Raw genomic sequence first — 20,233 nt, 5'->3', positions numbered from 1 at the left:
AAGGTGGAGACTGGCATTTGGTTGTGATTTGGGAGTGAGGGCTGCTTTACTTACAGAATTAGGATTGTATTTACAGTAATAGAGATAACTATTGGGAGAGAAACTGGGACTTTGGAACTGCTGGTACCTGAGATGCAAAGTAAGGGTACTTACTGGGAGCTGAGTTTTTTGACCATTGGAGTGAGATTGGTGAGGGCTGAGATTTTAGGGTGGCAGATGGGAGGGTCCGTGGAGTAGATGATGCTGGAGTACAGGAATGGGGGGCTCCATGTGAAGGAAGTAGGAAGTTGCTTCATCATTTGGACCATGGTAGATTTAATTTACAGGTTTGAGAAGAAAATTGAGATAAGGGTGATTCAAAGAGGGAATTGGAGAGAAAATTGGGAATAAGGGAGAGTGGGAAATTTGGAGACTAAAGGGAGACTAAAGGATGAGAAGAACTGGATGTTGAGTGGTTAAGGATGGGTGACAGGTGGCCTATCCGATTTGAACCCAGCTGGTGCTAAGTGCAACATATTTTAGGTTGAAATCTTAATGGGCATAGCTTGAGAATCAGTAACGGTTTACAAAAAGGCAGATCTCAGTTTGGGGGAGTAGAGCAGGATTACAGCAGCAGATTTGGGGTTGTCTAGATTAGGTAAATAAGAATGCAGTGCCTCAAATCAGGGCCCATAGGTGTCAAGATTTGGAGATTTGAGGATGATGGACTGGCTCTGCCAGTGTCTGTTCTAGAGCTACAGTTTTGGCTGTGGTTACGATTGGGTTAATTACAGATGAAATTGAGTAGGTATGACTTTAGCACAAATAATGAAAACATGAGGGTGAAAGGAATAGGAGTGAAGTGTGGCCAGTGTGCCTTTGATAATCCAGGTGGAAGTTAAAAATATACACTCAACAGATTTGGGAGCTATGAGGACATGGGGTGAAGGGACACAGCAGGTTTAAGGGTAAAATTAAAATAAATGGGACTCCCAGATTGTTGTGACTAGACTAGGTAAGACAACAAAAGAGCACTAGCTCAAACTTGGTGTCAAGGGTATACAAGGACTGTTGCCCGTATAAGAGAACAAAATCAAAACAAAACTGAACTCAGAACCTTTGAGTTTTTAACCCAGAAGGGGAAAGTTCTAAAAGGGGCGGGCTAACTGCTTGAATCAGCTGGCTCATCCCTTTTCTCCAATCCCGCTGGGCTAGAATTTTTTAAAGAAGATCCCCATCCAGAGGGGTTTTTAATATATAGTCAGTAATTTGTCATGTAGCTCAGAATCACATCCATAAGGAACATCTTGAACTTTTAAAAGCACTTGACCAACTAAGACAAAGAAGAAGGAATTGAGCCAGGAAGCACTAGAAGCATACCTAATCATTTCTAAGGAAGAGTTCCCTAACCCTGCCATTTCTGCTCCTTTCCACTTTCAAGGGTTGCTGCTTTGGTTTATGGGCTCGGTTGGCCTACCCTGAGGGCCTGCTGTCCCAGCCCCCCGCCAAGGAAGGGGCCTTTTCACACCCCACTTAGGTGCTGGTCTCCTGTACACTGCCTCCTGCGTGGTGGGAGAGAGAGCCTCTCTCCTCATGAATAACACATGACCTCACCCCTCAGGCGAGACCCCACCTCCTCACAGGGGTATGTGTGGCTTGGTCATTCACTCACCCAAGAGTTTAACAGGTAACTTAGTTATAACCAGCATCTATATAACAAGAATAACGATAGCCCCACAAAAATGAGAGGACATTCTGTCACAGAGATTTGGATGATCAAGATCAGAACACAGTTGAGGAATTGTTTGAGGAGCAACTTGGATTTGAAGTTACAGTTTGCTCTATCTGGGAGTGAAAGGGACCGATTTGTTGGCATCTTCAGAGGGTGAGGTCAGAAATTGGAGTTGTGTGGTGAACTTTGGAATGGGTTACATGGAGATGAGCTGTCTGAGGTTTGGGACTGAGATTTTGGCTTTCTGTGTTTTGGTGTTACCACATTTGATTGAGACAGGACTGAAGTTTTTAACCTAGAGATGAGAATTAACTGAGGTTTATTCTGAGTTGAGCATGAGGTTCAAAATATATATAAAATAGGGAGGGTTTTACCCTGGTAATATCTGGAATTCGAAGTAAGAGTATTGGGGGATGGAGGTGACTCGATTGTGGTAGGGGTGGTATCTGAGACTAGACATTTCTGTTCATTGAGAGATTCCGTGATGCTGATGGTTGTAGACACCGATGAAATTTCTGGTATGTCTCAATGAGGAAAACATCAACAGGAACAGCATTAGGATTTGTGGGAGAAGAGTTAGAGACTGGGATATATGAGAAGCCCTAAGACTGAATCAGCAGTAATATCTGACCTTCCTTTTGTATTTGTTGATTCTGAAGGTGGGTCATGAGCCGATGCCCCCCACAATTGGGACCAACGTGCTCGGAAGGAAGGTCCTCTATCTGCCGAGCTTCTTCACCTATGGTGAGTGTGCTTCTGAGGCAGAAAGCCCACACTGACAAAAAAGAAGCGTCAAAGAGGGAGCAGACCCCACTGGCCCTGGGGAACATGCTGGGCAGCATGGCACCCAGAGTCAGAGCTGGCATGGAAGAGAGGATCGCAGAGTGTGGCCAGAGACAGCAGGGTGTTGCAGTGGGAGCAGGTGAGCAATACGGCTTTGGTGCAGCTCCTCTGCTTACACTTGCCAGCCATCAACCCAGGCAGCAGGAGGGGCGGACAGGTGCCTGAGGGAGGGGCTAGTCCAGGACACTGGTCTCTGTCATCCCTGCCACCCCAGGTTGTTCTTGGAATGTGTGTGTGGGGGGGGGGATCCTTTTGCCTTTTGAGCAGTCTGGCCCAGTTACTAGCTTATCTGCTTTCCAGCTACTCCAGCAAGAAGCCTGTTGGGGCCGCCTCGGTTCCTTTCCTTCTTCCTTCGTTCTCTTTCTCTCGTGTTCCCCAGACATGGTACCCACTCACTCTGTCACCTCCACCTACTGGATATAGACCTGCGTGCATGATGAGTCGTGGCTTCATGTCTGGTGTGACCTACCTAACCAGCTATGTGAGATCAGGCAGGCCACTTACCTGCCCTGGCTCTGCATTTCTAGTCTGCAAAGTAGCATCAGTCTTCATGCCTGGCCCTTTGTATAAGTGCACATGTGCACGTGCACACACATACACACCCTCCCCGCCTACAAGCAGCTATGCCTTTCATAAGGTCTCTCCACCAAGAAGCTCAGCACAGTAGGACTTACCTGATGCCAGTGAAGCCCACCTGGCTGCCTCTACTGCCCATTCCCTGGCCCAGAGGCACTAGCCGCTCAAGGCCTTTTCAAGTCTCTCGTTGCTATCCCTCTCCCAGCCCACACCCTCATAGAATGACTGTGATGGAGACTCTTTAAATGTGCCCTTGTTCTTTATTTTCACAGCCAGGCTAATCCTACCTCTGCTCTTATCTCTTTGGTCAGTTCAGAACAGAATGTCCTCTGAATATTATTCTTTCTGCTGAATAACTTGGGGCTTCGCCTCCTGTCACCTTTTATTCACTTTACACACTGTTGCCAGAAACCAGTGTCATGTTTCGCTTCCAGTTCTGCCACTGTGTTGTTGAGTATGGTCTAGGGCCAGGAAGAACATGTCATTTTAAGGAGAAACGTGTTTGTATTTGTTTTTATTTAAGGATTGTCAGTGTCGGGGAGGGGGAAATCACAGAATTAGGGAGGTGCTCCCTACCAAGTACAGTGAGGCCGATATACAAAATTAACACTGGATCCGTGGGAGCGGGGCTGGTGGCTGCCTGCTCCTCCCTGGTGGTTTCTTTGTTTACAGCTATGCATGCTCCAGCCAGATCAGCTCTATTCATGTCACACAGTCATTCCTGAAAGGACTCTGGAAGAGGGGTCTCGACTGACTCTCATTTGACAGCCTCTTGCAAAGATAAGCAGAGTTCTGAGGTTCTCCCTCCCACTCCTGTTTGTATAAATGTTATTTCAGCCCGTTGGGTGTTTGAAGACACCATACTGCCTCTCCTGTCGGGGAGGGGGCCTGGCTGTCTGGACATCCAGAGACCGTCTGGACAGCATCTACTCTTCCCTGTCATGGTAAAAAGCGCCACAGCTATCTTGACATTCTTTGGTGTAGTGGAAAGAACTTGGAGAGTCTTCCGGGGACTGCAGAGAACCCCTGGAATGGAGGAGCCTGTGGTCAGCTATGGGCCCTTTGGGCATTTCTGCATGTTTTTCTGCTCTCCTGACTTGTTCACAGTTCATCTCTGACATGGAGAGAAGTAGGGGGTCCTTACTCCTTTTTACTGGTGAACAAATCGGATAGAAAGAGGTTAAATGTCTCACCTGAGATTATACTCAGGCTTTATCCTGTCCTACTCTCTCTTGCTGACTGGAGCTCCCTTCACCCGAATTAAACCTTCCTTCAACCTGTTCACTCTGTGAAGCAGGGCGCCTTGCCACATCTCCCAATGTCCTCTCCCCTCCTACTCGTCTCTTTCCAGCCCTACCTCATCTCAGGAAACCAAATATTCAGGTAACAGGTGTTCTGAGGCCCAGTGAAAGCCGGTGCTAGCAGTGACATTGAATTGCTGGGGTGGCAGACATGTTGCAGAGACAAAGGCCTAATATGCTGGTTCCTGCCACTTTGTGGCGCTAGAGAGCTAAAGTTATGGATTTGAAAGGGGGAGCACATTGAGAGAATGTTCTGCTATCTTCCAAGTATGCAGCTTTAAAAAAATACATCGCCTTTTTTAACATAGTTTAACAACACATTTAAAAAGCGATCCTTTTAGAGATTCCAATGAAAAAACACGGACTCACAGGTAGGGTCTAGTTCCCTGATTGCTTAAGTTTTTTCTATAAAATAGTTCATCAGCGCCTCTATTTTAGTTACTTCTCTACTTGTGTTCCCTACCCCTCCACCTTGATTAATAAATGCCAACAGATGCCAAGTGGGATCCTGGGCAAAGCACGGTGATAGGGTGGGAATGCCTTCTCTGTGGCACGCTCAGGGGACACTCTTGAGCCTTTCTTCTGAGAACTCTTTTTCTTTTTTCCTCCCTTAGGTTGCAAATTTCATCATTGCCTGTGGGCACACTTCCTTTCCCCCCGAGAAAAACATTTTTTTATGAGCAACAGAATTGGTTTCTGAGTTGCAGCACTTAAGTTGCTGAGTTTGCCAGATAGATTTTTCAAAGCTAAAAGAAAATGTGTGAACTTGTTTGTGAAAAAATATGTTTAGAAGGTTTTCACATAAAGGAATAGAGGCTACAGAGGATGTTTGGGAGTGGAGCCTGATTGCTTCTGCGGTCCTGGATGGATGCTCCCTTCCATGACGGAAAGCAGCATTTACTGAAGGACAGGCTGCATCTGGTCGGGTGTGACTGTGACCCAGGAGTGGGTGTGTCTGGGCTGGGCATGATATTGCCACGTCTGCTTTCTTATAGCCAAGTACATTGTGCAAGTGGATGGGAAGATAGGGTTGTTCCGAGGCCTGAGCCCCCGACTGATGTCGAATGCCCTCTCCACCGTGACCCGGGGCAGCATGAAGAAGGTGAGCCCGGGGCAAAGGCAGAGCAGTTGTCCAAGGTTCCCCTGAGCTTTCTACCACCCCGGAGGCAGCCATGTGCACTGGTCCAGCTTCTCCATTCCCAGGCTGGTTGGGCCTCCACCCCAGCACCATAGCCAGGCTTCAAACCCTGGTGGCCCAGTGCTGAGTCTCCTTGATTGGGAGGGCTCCTGCTCCACAGTCCTCCCTCTTTCTCCACAACTGTGACACTAGGCAGAGTTTTTTCCCCAAGCCCTAGCCCTGGGGATTACCTAGGGGCCCAGCTAATGGACACTGCAGAGAAAATAGTCGGAACTGGTTCCCACAGTCTCTGTCCCGTAAGTGGCATTTACGAGGCATGGCTGTACTTTGCCTTTGGCCCTCTTTTGTTCTTTGTGTCTCAGGTTTTCCCTCCAGATGAGATCGAGCAGGTTTCCAACAAGGATGACATGAAGACTTCTCTGAGGAAAGTGGTGAAAGAGGTGGGCATTGGCATTGGAGAGGGAGAGGTTCTAGGATGGGAGACATTATATCTCTCCTCTGAGTTGGGCAGATCACTGAGCCTCAGTTGGGTCCTCGTGCTTGCATGGGGGGTAGGACATAGCAGGAGCCCCATCATGGACATTGCATTGAATCCCAGAAAGCCTTGAGCTGCCTCGAGGCCTGGCCTGAGACCCAACAGCCCTCCTGGGTATAGGGAATTAAGGGTAGGAAACGAAATGGGGCCATCCGAGGTAGACTGACCCCATGTGGGGTCTGCGGGGTCCTGGGTTTTCCCCATAAGAGCTCTTAGCTCCCCAGGAGTGCCAGTTTCAGAGGCAGGCCGGACCAAGTTCCCCCTCTGCTCTCTTGCAGACCTCCTACGAGATGATGATGCAGTGTGTGTCTCGCATGCTGGCCCACCCCCTGCATGGTGAGCTGCCCCACTGGAGATTGCAGCTCAGCTGTGGGATGACCCCTCGTGGACTGTAGCTGGGCAGCGGTAGAATTACTGGGAAGTGGCAGTGGGATGGGGGTATTTTGTTGGAACTCCACTGAGGAGAGATTGGCTGGGAGTCCTGTCCAAAAGGAGATGGGGCTCTTCCCAGGCAGAATAAATGGGATGCCGCAGTCATGGGGTATGATGGGGAATTGTAGAGGCCCTCCTCACCTCCTGCACAACAGGCCATGTTGTGCAGCGGCCATTGCAGTGGGCAGCCCACAGCTGGGGTGTCATAAGCTTTGTGTGTATTTGAGTAATGTCACCTGTATGTTTTCTTTTTCCTCAGTCATCTCAATGCGCTGCATGGTCCAGTTTGTGGGACGGGAGGCCAAGTACAGGTGGGTAATTTTTAGGGCGGGCAGGAGCGGCCCCATCACCATTCAGAGTCTGCCAGGACAGGCTGTGCTGGGTCATTCGCTGCCCCTTTCTGTCCTAATTCTAATGTACTGGCTTCAGAGGAACTTGGTAGTGGCTTCCATGGTCTGTGTCCATGAGCATTTTCTCTTCTGCATCTCTTGTCTGGGCCACCCTGCATCAGCCTGGATGCCCTGCAGAGGGAGGGTGAATGGGATTGGAGTCAGCTTGATGAGGAGTTCTGACACCAGGGCTGATTCTGCCATTTAGGACTGAGCTGGAGTTCCCTCCTGGACCCCTTAAGTTATGCCCTAATGATTTCTCCGGCTGTCATAAAACCTGGCTTACAGCTCATTTCCTCCTCTGTCCACCCTATGCACTTGGGGCTCATCCTTTTAGTTATTTACAAGACACAGCCCTTCCCTATGGCAGTTAGGCCCTCCCTGCCCCTCTAAGGCTCAGTCTAGGACAGGAGGTGGATCCTGAAGGCATGTGACAGGAGAACATACCTCTTTTACCCTTCCTCTCTAAGATTCTCGTTTCCTGGGTTCAGTTTCCTGTAGCTGTCCAGTGAGGCCACAGCCCCAGGAAGCTAGGCTGGCATGGTGCCTCCTTTTGAGTTCACTAATGGGAAATTGGTCCATTCCCTCAGACAGAAATGCAAGTTGGTAGATGGGACCAGGAGTGGCTGAGCCACTGTTCTGAGAAGAAAGGTAGAGGGGCCTGGAAGGGCTGGGTTCCTGGGGACCAACACTCGCCAGGGCTTTGGCTCCCACTTTCTTTTTCTCACGTAGGCTTTGCAGAGCCTCCTGCGGGACAGGCTTCTTGGCATTGCTAGCCACAGGTCAAGAGGTTGCTCTTGAGCCTCCTTTGCATTTCACACCTAAAACACCACAGCCCATCTTCTGGTCATTTACAGGCTTTGGTGACCAGGGTGCCTGTCCTCAGTCTCCCTGCTGCAGAGGGCCAGGTGCCTTTTCCCAGGCTGCATCTGGGCGGTCTGATTCCAGGGCCCCCCTGCTACAGGGCCTTGTGTTTCTTCTCTGCCTTCTGGGAAGGTAATCCTCTCCACTCGCCATCGCTCCTCCTCTCACTCTGTCACAAGGTTGTTCAGCCAGAGATAAGCACTAAGGCCAGGAGAAGGGCCTGTTGCCTTTGCAGCAGCCTGGGCTGAAAGATTCATTCCTAAATTCAGACCCACAGAAAATACTGATAGTGAACTGCTAGTGTCCTTCCCTGGTGGTGGTTGGGTTTCCCTAGACTCTGTGAACTGGGTACATGGCCCCTCACCCCCAAACAAGAGCTCTCTAATCTTCTCCACTTGGGTTCTGCCTGTAACAGGGAGTCTCCCCTGCCCATCCCGGCCAGGACTGGATGGCTCTGAGCCGGGGCGGAGGGGTGAGTGGGCTTTTCCAGGTGACCTCTATCCCTGTCTTGCTTTCTTCACAGCGGTGTGCTGAGCTCCATTGGGAAGATTTTCAAAGAGGAGGGGCTGCTGGGATTCTTTGTGTACGTGAGTTTATACCCCTCGTAACTGGCCATGGGGCATGGCTCTACTAACAGGCTCACTGTCAACCTCTCAGGCCGCAGCCGCTGGCCTAACTACGGGCTCCGCCCCTGCCCGGGTAGCTGCACCTCCACAGCATGTACGGATCATCGGGACCAAAGCTGCCCAGTCCTTTCCAGATCACAGCTCACACGGAGATGGTACTGTTTGTCCAGTACTAACTAGACTGACCCCGCCACAGCCCCAGGCCCTGCCCATTTGCCCCAGGGCATAGGGCTGGACAAGCCAGGGCACTCCATCGTCCTTGGTTGCACTGCTGAAAAATGACTGAAAATCTGTGATGTGGGCGGAAGGTTGAGCACTGGCAGCTCACAGGCTCCAGCTGATGGATTATGTCTGACATAGCATTTCTGACAAATTAGTTCTTCACATCTAACATTTAGGATATTTCACATAACAATCCATATTTCTAGCTTCTCTCGAAAAGTCAGAAAACATGGTCCTGCTGGGCCTGTGTTTCTACAGAGCAGCCGTCAGCAGGGCACGTGATCTCCCAAGGGCCACAGACCCCCTGCCTTCAGTGTCTCACACCTTGCTTTACCTATGAAGAAAACATACCAAAAAGATTATGCCCAGACAGAATAAGCCACAAACAAAACCCCAGAGCTGGGCCTAATAAAGGTCATGTGTTTTGCCTTTTTAAGGCCTAGACAGTGACGTACATGCTGTTACATACACAGTGTGTACTAAATATGGGGCTCTCTTAACTCGTGTTTTCATAGTTGCCCAGGTGTTTTTACTTATGATCCCTCATTTAACCAGGAAACAACTACACGTAGGTGTGTGAATGTGTGTGTGTGTGTGTGTGTGTTTCTCACTAGGTGATTTTTGTCCCCAGGGACATTAATACTGTCTGAAGACATCTTTTGGTTGTCATAGCTGATATCTATCTAGTGGGTAGGGTAGAGGCCAGCGACACTGCTGAACATTCTGCAGTGCAGAGGTCAGCCCCTGCAACAAAGAATTATTTTGCGCTAAATGTCCAAAGTGCTAAAGTTGACAAACCTTGATTTACACACACGCACACACACATGTACATTTTTGAATAAATATTTGCCCACGTGACTGGTACGTCAGACCTTAAAACACTCCACCACCTCTGGCATTTTTCACACTCATTGTGTAGTTCTGCTGTGTGAACAGGATTCCCATTGGGTTACTCAACCATCGGGTTCTCATCTTCACGTGTTTGTGGAACAGGTGATACACATACATGTTACAGTACTCGGAAAGCACCAAAGGGTATGTGTGGAAAGTCAATCTGAGTGCAGGACAAGCAACAGGGTTAGAAATTGCATTCATGAAGATTCATCTTACTAATATCCTTCGTAACATAGCTGTTTTGCATATATTCTTTTGAACTTTTCAAATATTTTAAAATAAGATTTTTAAAAATTCAAAGATCATAATTCTGCTTTCCATCCCAAGAGATAACCGTTCTGCTGGAGATCTTTTCAAGTGCACTGAATATCTAAACAAGTAGATAAGCACATAAAAAAAACACATACACACAAGTAGCACAGAGGACCTACTGAGCTGTCTGGCTTTTTGTCCTCAGCACTGTATCTTAAGCAGAAACTTACATATCTGTTTCTAGAGCTGTTTATCACAAAGGCCATCACTTTAAACGTCAGCCCTCCTTCTGAAAGCTTGCATGGAATGGCTTCATTGAAACATTCCAGAGGTGAAGACAACGGATGCCTTGAGCAAAATGTTTTGAGAGTTGGTTAGGTAAAGAGGCCAGGAGAAAACTATCAAGGCCAGGAGAAAACTATCAACATGGAGGCATTCTTTCCTATCTGCATTGAAAATCCTCGATTTAGCAACATTTACATCTTGAGACCTGGCTTCTGGTGATTAGAAAACCACTTGTGAAATCATAAACTAATTTGTGGCATCAGATGTGGCATATAACATCCACCCCCCTGGGGAAAGGAACACTGCCTTCCTAGTGTCGATAGCTGTTGGCCCACGTGGCCCTGCAGGCTTCCTCTCCTGGGGTCGTGTAGGATATGCTGAAGTTTCCAGCTTGGAACATCCCTGCCTGCTTCCTGGGTGTGGAGCTCCCAGGAAATACTCCCCTCCCTCCCCTGCTCATCTTTGCTCACCTTGTGTTTTTAGCGGCTTAATCCCTCACCTCCTTGGAGATGTGGTTTTCTTGTGGGGCTGTAACCTGCTGGCCCACTTCATCAATGCCTACCTGGTGGATGACAGCGTGAGTGACACCCCAGGGGGGCTGGGAAACGACCAGAATCCAGGTTCCCAGGTTGGTTGGAACAAGGACTTGTCCATCTTTCCATGTACTGCTAATGCCCAGGGTCTGGGGCACACTTGAGGACTCTGGGATTCTGAGCACCAGGCCCCAAGGGCTAGAGTGGGCCCCCGGGGGACGAGGACCTCTGGTTGTCCCCAGGTCAGCTATATCTCTGGCTAGATAGAATTGTCCTCAAGAGATGAGATTCAGGATGGGTAACCTGGAGGAATTTATGGAATGCCTGTCCCTGGGCAGCTTTAGAAATAAGACAGACCTCAGCTTATCCAAGGCGGGTTTCAGTTAATGACCCAATTAAGGATCACGAAATCAGAAAATAGACCAGCTAACTGTACAACCCTTTAACTTTTGCTTAGTGTTTAATGCTTTTCAAAACCCTTTAGTGAACATTATGACGTTTGGGCCTGACAGCACCCTGGTGAAAGGAACAGGGCAGGTATATCACCCTGTTTACAGGTAGAGAAATTGAGACCTAGGGATTGAAGAGCTTTTCAGAGGCACTCGTCTGGACATTGACAGAGCTGGGACAGTTCTTTTCCTGTGCTGGGTCGGAGGTGCTTTCCCCCTTGAGGTTTTTCAAACTGGCTAGGATGTGTACTATCCAGGAGCACCCCACTATTTTGTCAGCAGTGGCCAACAAGACTTCTCAGCAAGTTGGGTCAGGCATAGGGAGGTCTGGGTCCTTTTAAAAGGCGCTTGTTGAACAAAGGCTTCTGGGGACCTGATCGGTTGACTGGTTCTGCCTGAACCAAGATGAGAGTTGGGGAGCAGTGATGGGCAAAGGATTCCTAGTAGTAGCCAGACATTGTTACAGCGGGAATTGCTAACACCATGAGGATAAGTGAGGGGTTAGGGACCTGACTACCAGAATCACGGGTGCGGGGCTCCTAGTCTACATGTGTCTGCGTCTGGGCAGTTCTGGGTGCGTTGTGTGTCTGGGCATGTGTCTGTGTGGTGAGAGTGCCCCGCCCCAGCTGAGAGCCTCTACTCAGAAACTGCTGGGTCATTTGACTTGGGTAGGTGAGTTTAATTGGCCTTTCAATATAAGCAAATTCAAGTGGCTCTGTAGAGACCAGCTCCTGTCTGTAGTCACAGTAGCCATGGCCTTGCCCTTCCTTTTCATGGGCTTCGTGGGTAGGAGACTTGCTGCCAGCACATAGAGACTAAGGCTGAGACAGCTGGGGTCTTTTGGGCTATGGGCTGTCCCACAGCTGATAGGTTTCCTCCAGTCTAGGTGGGCAGGTGTTTTACCAGGGGCTGTTGCACTTACGTCATCAATAGCAGCAGTCAGCAGTTTAATTGAAAGTATTTTTCAACTGCTTTTCTTTTTGAAGGCTAAGATGAAGCTGCCACTCAGGCAGAGGGCTGAGCAGACTACCACCCAGGGTTGCAAGGCACCCATATCTGGTGGTGTGGCCATGCCACAGGAAGCCGAGGGGCAAGTAGTCCCCTTTCCTAGTTAGGGGCTATTTCCTGAGCAAAGTAGACTGCAGGAGTTGTGGTCTGGAGGGGGCAAGAGCTTGGTGTGAGGGAGGAGGTGGCAGTAAGCCCACAGTTTCTCCTCCCATTTTGCTACAGGACTAGGATTCTGTGGCTGGGTGGTTTGAGTAGGTGTATTTTTTCATTCAGTTAGCACTTACCGAGCACTGACTGTACCAAGCCCCAGGAATTGATGAAGGCAGACACAGGCCGAGCCCTTGGAGCTCACAGCTCGGCGAGGTTACACAAGCCAGCAGCCAGTGATTCCACTTACCTGGTCTTCACTTCTCCTCACCATCTCTAGCTGGGACACAGAAGTCCCTTCAGTCTGGTTATCTCACTTCTGCCTCCCAGATATTCTCGGCTCTGACTGCAAGACCACGGAAGCCCTAAGAGGGAACATAGTGTGCGCAGTGGGGGTGTGAAGCCAGTGCGGTACAGTGAAGGGGGCCGCAGACCAGGCAGCACAGGGCAAGGGCTTGTATATCTGAAGTCTGCATCCTGAGATGCCTGTGGCAAACCGGTCTTCGTTTCTGTCTCTTCAGTTCAGCCAGGCCCTGGCCATCCGGAGCTACACCAAATTTGTGATGGGGGTAAGTCAAGCCAGCTGCCCTTCCCACTGCCCAGTGGGCCTAGGTGGGGCTTAGGAGGCCAGCTCTGGTGGTAGCTGGAGGCAGGCCTCAGTATAGAGTATAGGGTGTTAACACAGTGTGTCCCTGCTCCCAGAGCCTGGGTGGGTGCTGGGGTGCTGAGCTGCTGGGGTCACTGACACTCAGGTCTCTCTGGGTTTCAGATTGCAGTGAGCATGCTGACCTACCCCTTCCTGCTGGTGGGTGATCTCATGGCTGTGAACAACTGCGGGTAGGTGTGCACCCCTCTACCAGGCACTCTGCCAAGGCTGCAGGGGGACCCAGCTGAGCCCATCCAGCCCTCTGCCACCTCCCGCCTGGTCTGTGTGTAGGTTCAACCTGCCAGGTGCCCTGGCTTCCTCTGGGATTCACCACACCCCTTTGGGATGCCTCTGTGGTTTGGGATATGGATAGCGGGATGTGGGTGGGTCTCCTTTTCCTTGGCTGATCATCTCCCACGTTCTCTGGGTCTAACATGCTCTCCTTCCTCGGCAGGCTGCAGGCTGGGCTTCCCCCTTACTCCCCAGTGTTCAAATCCTGGATCCACTGCTGGAAGTACTTGAGTGTGCAGGTAAGCAGGCTCCTAAGGGAGGAGGTGTCTCCCATTCTTACCACTTCGAGCAGATAGAGAGGTTTTCTGGGCCCTTCATCGCACAGAAAGATGAGGGATTGTCATGGAATCCAGTGTTGTGAGTAAGGAGGATAAAGAGAATGTAAACTCTTGGTTTAAGGTAGGTTTTGTTTGTTTGTTTGTTTGTTTGTTTGTTTGTTTTAATCTGGAAGGGGTGGTTTCAGTTAATTTTCTTTTACTAAGGGAATGAGTGTCATTCTCATTTTTCCTTGTATGTTGCAGAATTTTATATTCTGGAAAATATAAATGTTATGGAAACTCTGGATTCTGCTGTTGTCTCCAATGAGTGATACTTTTTTTGTTTAAACAGTTAACACGGTTAGATGTAAATTGTAAACTCTGTCCGTTGGGCAACAAGTCTGTTCTCGGTTGGTGTCTTTTTTCTTTAAGTGAGCAGCTTGAGTTGGTTTTGCATACAGGGTTCAGCCACAGATACAGACAAAGAATATGGGGATTCCCTTGCTGGCTTTTTCTTTTCTAAGACTACCCTTTTCTCTCTAGTGACCGCAGTTGCCCTGTGTCAGTACTCTCATTCCCTGGGCCAGAAAGGCTGTGATTATTCTACCAGATCTTCAGGGTACAGTGTGTACCAACAACACCTACCCCCAGTCTATAAGTTTCAAAAGTGGGTAATTACTCTATAGAACTTCCCTTCTTTGAGTGTGTACTTCACACCAAAATTTGCCTCCCTCTCTTCATTCTTCAGTGATAGAAGGTAGCTGCCTGTTTGAATGATGTCCTCTGCAGAAGAGTTAGTCCAGGAGGAAATTGTTGAGCCTTTCTCAGGACCGAAGGCATTCTGGTTTTTTGGGCTGTATCTTTTTGTATTATATTTTTTAGTGGTTGTTCTAGGGATGATAATACACATCTGGAAATAGAATTTTAGGTTGACTTTTTTTCTTTCAGCATTTTAAAGATGTAATTCAATTACCTTTGGCTTACATTGTTTCTGACATGTGTCAGCCATCATTGCTATTTTTATTCCCTAAATTGAATGTGTCATGCTTCCCAGGCTGCTTTAAATTTGTTTCTTTATCTTTAATTTCCAGCAGTTTGACTTTGATGTGTCTAGGTTTGACACATTTAAGGCATTTAAATTAATTTTTCACTTTATTTTAGAAAGGATGCGAAGTAGTTAGATCTGAGTTTACTTAAAAATTTACATGAGACAGGTCTCCTTTTCTTCAACTCTTAAAGACTCTTAGAACAAGTGTGAGGGAGCCATGGGGAGGTGGTGAAGTCCAAAAACTTCTTACACTTCAAATAACATGGCTAGAAATGCAGCCTTGGGGTTGAAACCAATTTCTGTCCGACCCGTCCTCGTGCAGGATATTCCAGTGCCCAGGAGAGCCTGAGGGTTGAGCCGGGCCACATGGGGAACCTGGCGAGGGAGCCATCCTTAGGGTTTTGTGTTCTATGCCCAAACACCCTCCCACTGACTAGAGCTCAAGGATCCCAGTGCCCAGTCCAGGGAAGATCCTTGCCTTTTCTTGGCCTTGGTTTCCCTAGAATTAAAACGGGGCCAGTGGCCTGGGGAGGAGCCAGTGCACTGACTGGCCTCAAGTTGCGAGGAGGACAGATAGGAGGGAAGCAGGGAGACAAGAAGACAGGTGCAGTTCTTCCTAACAGCTGCAGTCAGTTCTATGTGCATCATGTCCCGTGGGTGTTGGAGGAGGCCTGGACCACTTGGGCTCTAAAGCCAGAGGGCAGTACTCAGCAGTACTCTGCTCTATGGGGGTTGCCTACCCAGTAGCCCCATCAACGCTGGACACCCTATGGCGAAGGCGAACCACTTTAACACAAGGTAGATGTTGACCTTGCCCTTCAGAAATTCAAGCTTAGGCCCTCTACCCTGGCCGTGGGCTCTTTGAGCTGCTGGACCTTTCTTTGCCTTATGCTGGCCTTGCTCTGGGGCAGGATGTGAAATATGGCCTCCCCTTTCACTGACCTGACTGTTCCTTTCAATCCAGGGCCAGCTCTTCCGCGGCTCCAGCCTCCTTTTCCGCCGGGTGTCATCAGGATCATGCTTTGCCCTGGAGTAACCTGAATCACCTAAAAACACGCTGTCTAAGCCTGGCCACTGTGGATGAGGCCTGATCATCCTGGGCACTTGTAAGACAGCTCAAACCCAGCAACACCTAGATGTGCTCCAGCCCAGCCGGGCTTCGGTGTCCATGTTTGCCATGTTTCTGTCCAGAGTGAGGGCTGGGTGGGGGTGAGGCTACACCCAGTAGATTGGTCACCTGTTAGACCTGAGGAAGGTAGGGTGGGCTGGGGGAACTGGGGCAAAAATCTCCTTACTTCGCAGATTTGCTGAGTTTGCCTTGTGTAGGGTGCCAGGGAATGGCTTGTGGAGACCCAGATTGGATGGGCAAAGGCTCCTGGTGTCAGATCCCACCCCCACTCACACCCACGTCAGCCCCAGCTCTGATCCTGCAGCTCAGCTGGGAGCCTCGCTCTCCTGCTTGTAAATAGGGCATGATCCCCTTCCGCGAGGCCACCATCATGTACAGGCCTACGCTAGGAAGCTATTGCTAGGTTCTGCCTTTATTTTTCTCAACACTACTTTTCTGATACAAAGGCAGCACCTTCTGAATGGGAAATCATGTGACTGCTCAGAATGTGTTCCCCTCATCAAGTGCTCATCGGTTTAATGGTGACGCCTCATGTGCAGGATCTGTGCAATTGTGAACACCCAAAAGTTAGGCAGATCAGTGTCTCTAGTCCTACCCAATTTAAAAGTTCCCGATAAGATTTGACCCTTTTTCCCTCAAATAAATGTATTGGTGGTGATTTGGAATTTTGTGGGGAGTCTTTTATGAGCTTAAAAACTATCTGCAGAGCCTTTCTCAGTCCTTGGTATTTGTATCAGAAGAGGCTGTAGAGCGACAGTGCTGGGGTCAACCCGGCCTGAGGATAAAAAGTGCCAGGACTTGGTGTAGATCATCTTCAGTGGGTGGAGATGTTGGATGATTTTCTGATTTAGATCAGGCCAAGATGCAAGGTCACAGAGCAACAGCTAGGCCATAGGCCTATTACCAGGTAGACAATCTCTTTAAAGGCCTGTCAGCTTCAGAAAATGTTCCACCCAAACCCCTAATTTACAGATGACATTCACAGGTTTTACTGAGTCCTTTAGTGGTCACATGGTTACAGCAGAAGGGGCAGACATGGACCCAGCTGTAGCACCGAACCCTACCTTCCCTGGTAAAGGAAGTGCTCTCCTCGATTCACTTCTGCCTGATACTGGGGTCTATAAACAGGCAAAATTTACAAATAGAGTGTCCTGGCCCTGGAGACCATGGGCTTCCATCTGATAAGATGCAGCTGGTTTCCTCCAAGTATTTCTCTGCCCTTGCTCTAGAGTTGGGGTCTGGTGACCTTGGTCATGCTTCCTTACAGGTATGGGCCAGGTCACACAGAAGGAAGGCCCCTGGGAAGCTATTGCAGAACTAGTTTTCCCCAGTGACCTAATAACAGCTGACTCGAGGGCATTTTGCTTTATAGATGGTTGTTCCCCAAGAACACATGAGTGTGCCTGAGGGCATCCTGTAAATGTACATTGGTTGAGGCCACTAAGGTCTTGTACTTACTTCAGATAGCTAAAGTGGCAGAGAAGGAGAGCACAGTGCAGGTGAGGGGGCCAGGCCGTGCTTGCATAATTTCTTTAGAGAAGACAGGCCTTTCAGAGGCGTGTCAAGCCTCATGGCTTGTTTTTCTCCAGCTTAGCAAGGTTTCCCACAGCACTGACCATTGTTTGGGATAACTTCTTGCTCCTCCACCCTTAATACAAAAAAATCCTATTTTTGTATTAGTTCTTATGGTCCCCCGGATATAGGGGCACTTGCATATCTGGAGGCTGTGCTGAAATGGCCCCAAAGAGCTCCTCCTCCCTTTGACAGCCGCCTCCTCCCAGGCATTTGGGGTGGCCACCTGTAGTAAAGAACAGGATATGAGTGGGCTCAGTGAGTTACCTTGAGGAGAGCCAGTGCTGGTTGCAGGTAACACTGAATTAGGTGTCTCATCTACATTTCCCAGGCTATCTTCCACACCCTGAAATGGCTAGAAAATCCCTTTTGATACTTTCTAAATTTTTAGTTGAACAGAGTCCAGGTTTTACCCCCAACAAAAAAAAGGTTTTACCCTTCACTTCTAAAGCAAGTTTTGAGTTTAATATTCAAATGCATGTATTGTGCATATTAAATGCTCTTTTTTTTCCCCTGGTCCCCTCAGCCTTTAAAAGCTAAGCCCTCATCATCCTCTGAGCACCTGGCATATTCCCTGTCAGTCCTGGAAACTAGACTGACATGGTCCACATCTGAGAGAGGAGATTGAGTTGGGTTGGGGCAGGGGGGAAGCTGAGGTGTCAGAAAAAGGAAGGGTGATGGGAGTGAGAATGCTGTGGGAAGCCAGTCACCATCCTGCCTTCCTGGAAAACTGATGGACAAAACTGGAAATGCCTGTGACAGGCCTTTTGGGACACCCTGTGATGAAGCCTGAGGTGGCAGTGGTAGCCTGTGCTGGGTCCCTACTATGGTCCTTGTTCCTGTGCCAGTCCCCAGATAACTGAGAGCCAAGCAGCATAGTGCTGGAGCTGACCCTCTGCCACCCTGGTCATTGAGGCCTCAAGCGTGCCATACCCCTTGCCCTCTGAACATTCCCCCTCATCCTCATGGGCTTGTGCTGACGTATTCGCTCCCTGCCAAATTGTCACAGCCCAGCCTGACTGTACGGGATACCATATTATTTCCCTCAACATAAGCTTCCAAAGAGTTCCCTGTTTCTGGTCATGAATAGATAATCTCGTGTGATAGTTTTCCTGAGGGCTGGCCATAGATGTTCTTACTTTGCAGGAAGCAGGCAGAGCCTACTCAAAAACTAAGAAAGTTGGGTTTGGGCCTCCACAGTCCCTCTTTGCCCAGAGGCTTTCACAGCTGACCACTTAATAGGATCTGGGGACCAGCTTGAGAAATGGGCCCAGGAGAGGAGGGACCCCCTCTCAGGAACCCAAGTTGGATCAATATCTGAAAATCAATGTAATAGACTCTTATCCATAGAATAAGGAACAAGAGATATGTGAACATCTTAATAGACAAAAAATATTTGGCAGAATTCAACACCCTTTTATGTTAAGAACACTCAAAAACCTAAGAATAGAACTTCCTAACTTGATCAATGGCATAACCTGATAAATGAGAAACCCACAAGTAGTACTGAATAGTGAAAGGCCTAATGTTTTTCCCCTAAGATCAAGAACAAGAAAAGGATGTCTGCTCTTGCCAATACTCAACAATTGTACTGGAGGGGACTAGCCAGGACAATTAGGTAACGGGGGGAAAAGTTACATGATCTTGTATATATAAAATCCTAAAGAATCCACTAAAAATACTTCTATAAGTAATAAATGAATTCAGCAAGGTTATAGGATACAAAATCAATATACAAAAGTCAATTGTATTTCTATACACTTGGACTTGAACAAAGTGAAAATGAAATTAATAAGAATTTCATTTACAGTAGCATCAAAAATATTTATGAACACATTTAACAAATATTGAAAAACTTTTTGAAAACTACAAAACATTGTTGAAAGAGAAGACCTAAATGAATGGAAAAATATTCCATGTTCATGGATTGGAAGACTTAACATAGTTAAGATGGCAGATTATACACTATTAAAATCTCAGCTGACTTCTTTTGCAGAAATTTGACAAGCTGATTCTAAAATTAATATGGAAATTCAAGGGACCCAGAATAGCCTAAAAATCTTGAAAAAGAAGAACAAAGTTAGAGGACTTAACACTTCTTGTTTTCAAAACTTAACTACGAAGCTACAGTAGTCAAGATGGTGTGGTACCGCATAAAGACAGATATATAGCCCGATAAAATAGGATTGAGAACCCAGAAGTAAACATTCACTTTTATGGTCAAATGATTTTTGACAAGGGTAACGATTAGAAGGGGAGAGAATAATCTTCAATGAAAAGTGCTGGGACAACTGGATATGCACATGCATGAGAATGAAGATTCCTATCTTATATCACATACAAATATTAACTAAAAATGGGTCAAAGATTTAAATGTAAGAATTAAAACTATAAAGCTCTTAGAAGAAAACAGGCATAAATCTTTGTAACCTTGGATTACGCGGTGGTTTCTTAGCTATAACATCAAAAGGCACAAGCAACAAAATGAAACAATAGATAAATTGGACATCGTTAGAATTAAAATGTGTTTAAAGAATATTAAGAAAAATTGAAAAGACAACCCTCAGTATGAGAGAAAATGTTTGCATATCATATATCTGATAAGGGTCTTGTATCTAGAACATAGAATTCCAACAACTCGATAATGAAAATACAAATATCAAATTTTTAAAAATGGACAAAAGAATAGACATTTCTCCAAAGAAGATATATAAATGGCTAATAAGCACATGAAAAGATGCTTAATATCATCAATTGTCAGGGAAATGAAAAAAACAATTACACAATAAGATGGCTATAATCAGAAAGAAGTGTTGGTGAAGATGTAGAGAAATTAAAACCCTAACATTATTGCTGAAGCACACGTAAAATTGTGTGGTTACTTTGGAAAAAAGTCTGGCCGTTCAAGAAGTTAAACATATCCTCAAAAAACTAAAAATAGAACTACCAGTAATTCCACTTTTGGGAATATATCCAAAGGAAACAGAAACACTAACTTGAAAAGATCTCTGCACCCCCATATTCATAGTAGCATTATTTACAATAGCCAAGACATGGATACAATCTGTGCATCAATCGATGAATG

At 47.5% G+C, this 20,233-nt stretch overlaps 1 protein-coding gene across 4 annotated transcripts; it reads left to right on the top strand.

The window, feature by feature from the left end:
- The first annotated feature begins 2,334 nt into the window (after positions 1-2,334).
- MTCH1 (mitochondrial carrier 1) lies at positions 2,335-16,241 on the top strand. 4 transcript variants are annotated; one of them, XM_011354543.2, is made up of 11 exons: positions 2,335-2,455; positions 5,427-5,533; positions 5,932-6,009; positions 6,383-6,440; positions 6,796-6,847; positions 8,313-8,372; positions 10,552-10,645; positions 12,727-12,774; positions 12,975-13,042; positions 13,306-13,381; positions 15,412-16,241. In XM_011354543.2, exons 1-11 carry the CDS (start codon positions 2,386-2,388, stop codon positions 15,481-15,483), a joined length of 783 nt encoding a protein of 260 aa, XP_011352845.1. In that variant the 5' UTR covers positions 2,335-2,385; the 3' UTR covers positions 15,484-16,241. The 4 variants fall into 4 exon arrangements, with proteins under 4 accessions (XP_011352845.1, XP_023383309.1, XP_023383308.1 ...); XM_023527541.1 differs by having other exon boundaries at positions 10,552-10,696; XM_023527540.1 differs by having other exon boundaries at positions 2,423-2,633.
- Positions 16,242-20,233: the final 3,992 nt, after the last annotated feature.

Source organism: Pteropus vampyrus, unplaced genomic scaffold (assembly GCF_000151845.1).
Source record: "Pteropus vampyrus isolate Shadow unplaced genomic scaffold, Pvam_2.0 Scaffold18, whole genome shotgun sequence".
In the NCBI taxonomy this organism is placed as follows: domain Eukaryota; kingdom Metazoa; phylum Chordata; class Mammalia; order Chiroptera; family Pteropodidae; genus Pteropus; species Pteropus vampyrus.
The sequence above is the reverse complement of the archived record's forward strand: the minus strand, read 5'-3'. Positions and strand labels throughout refer to the sequence as shown.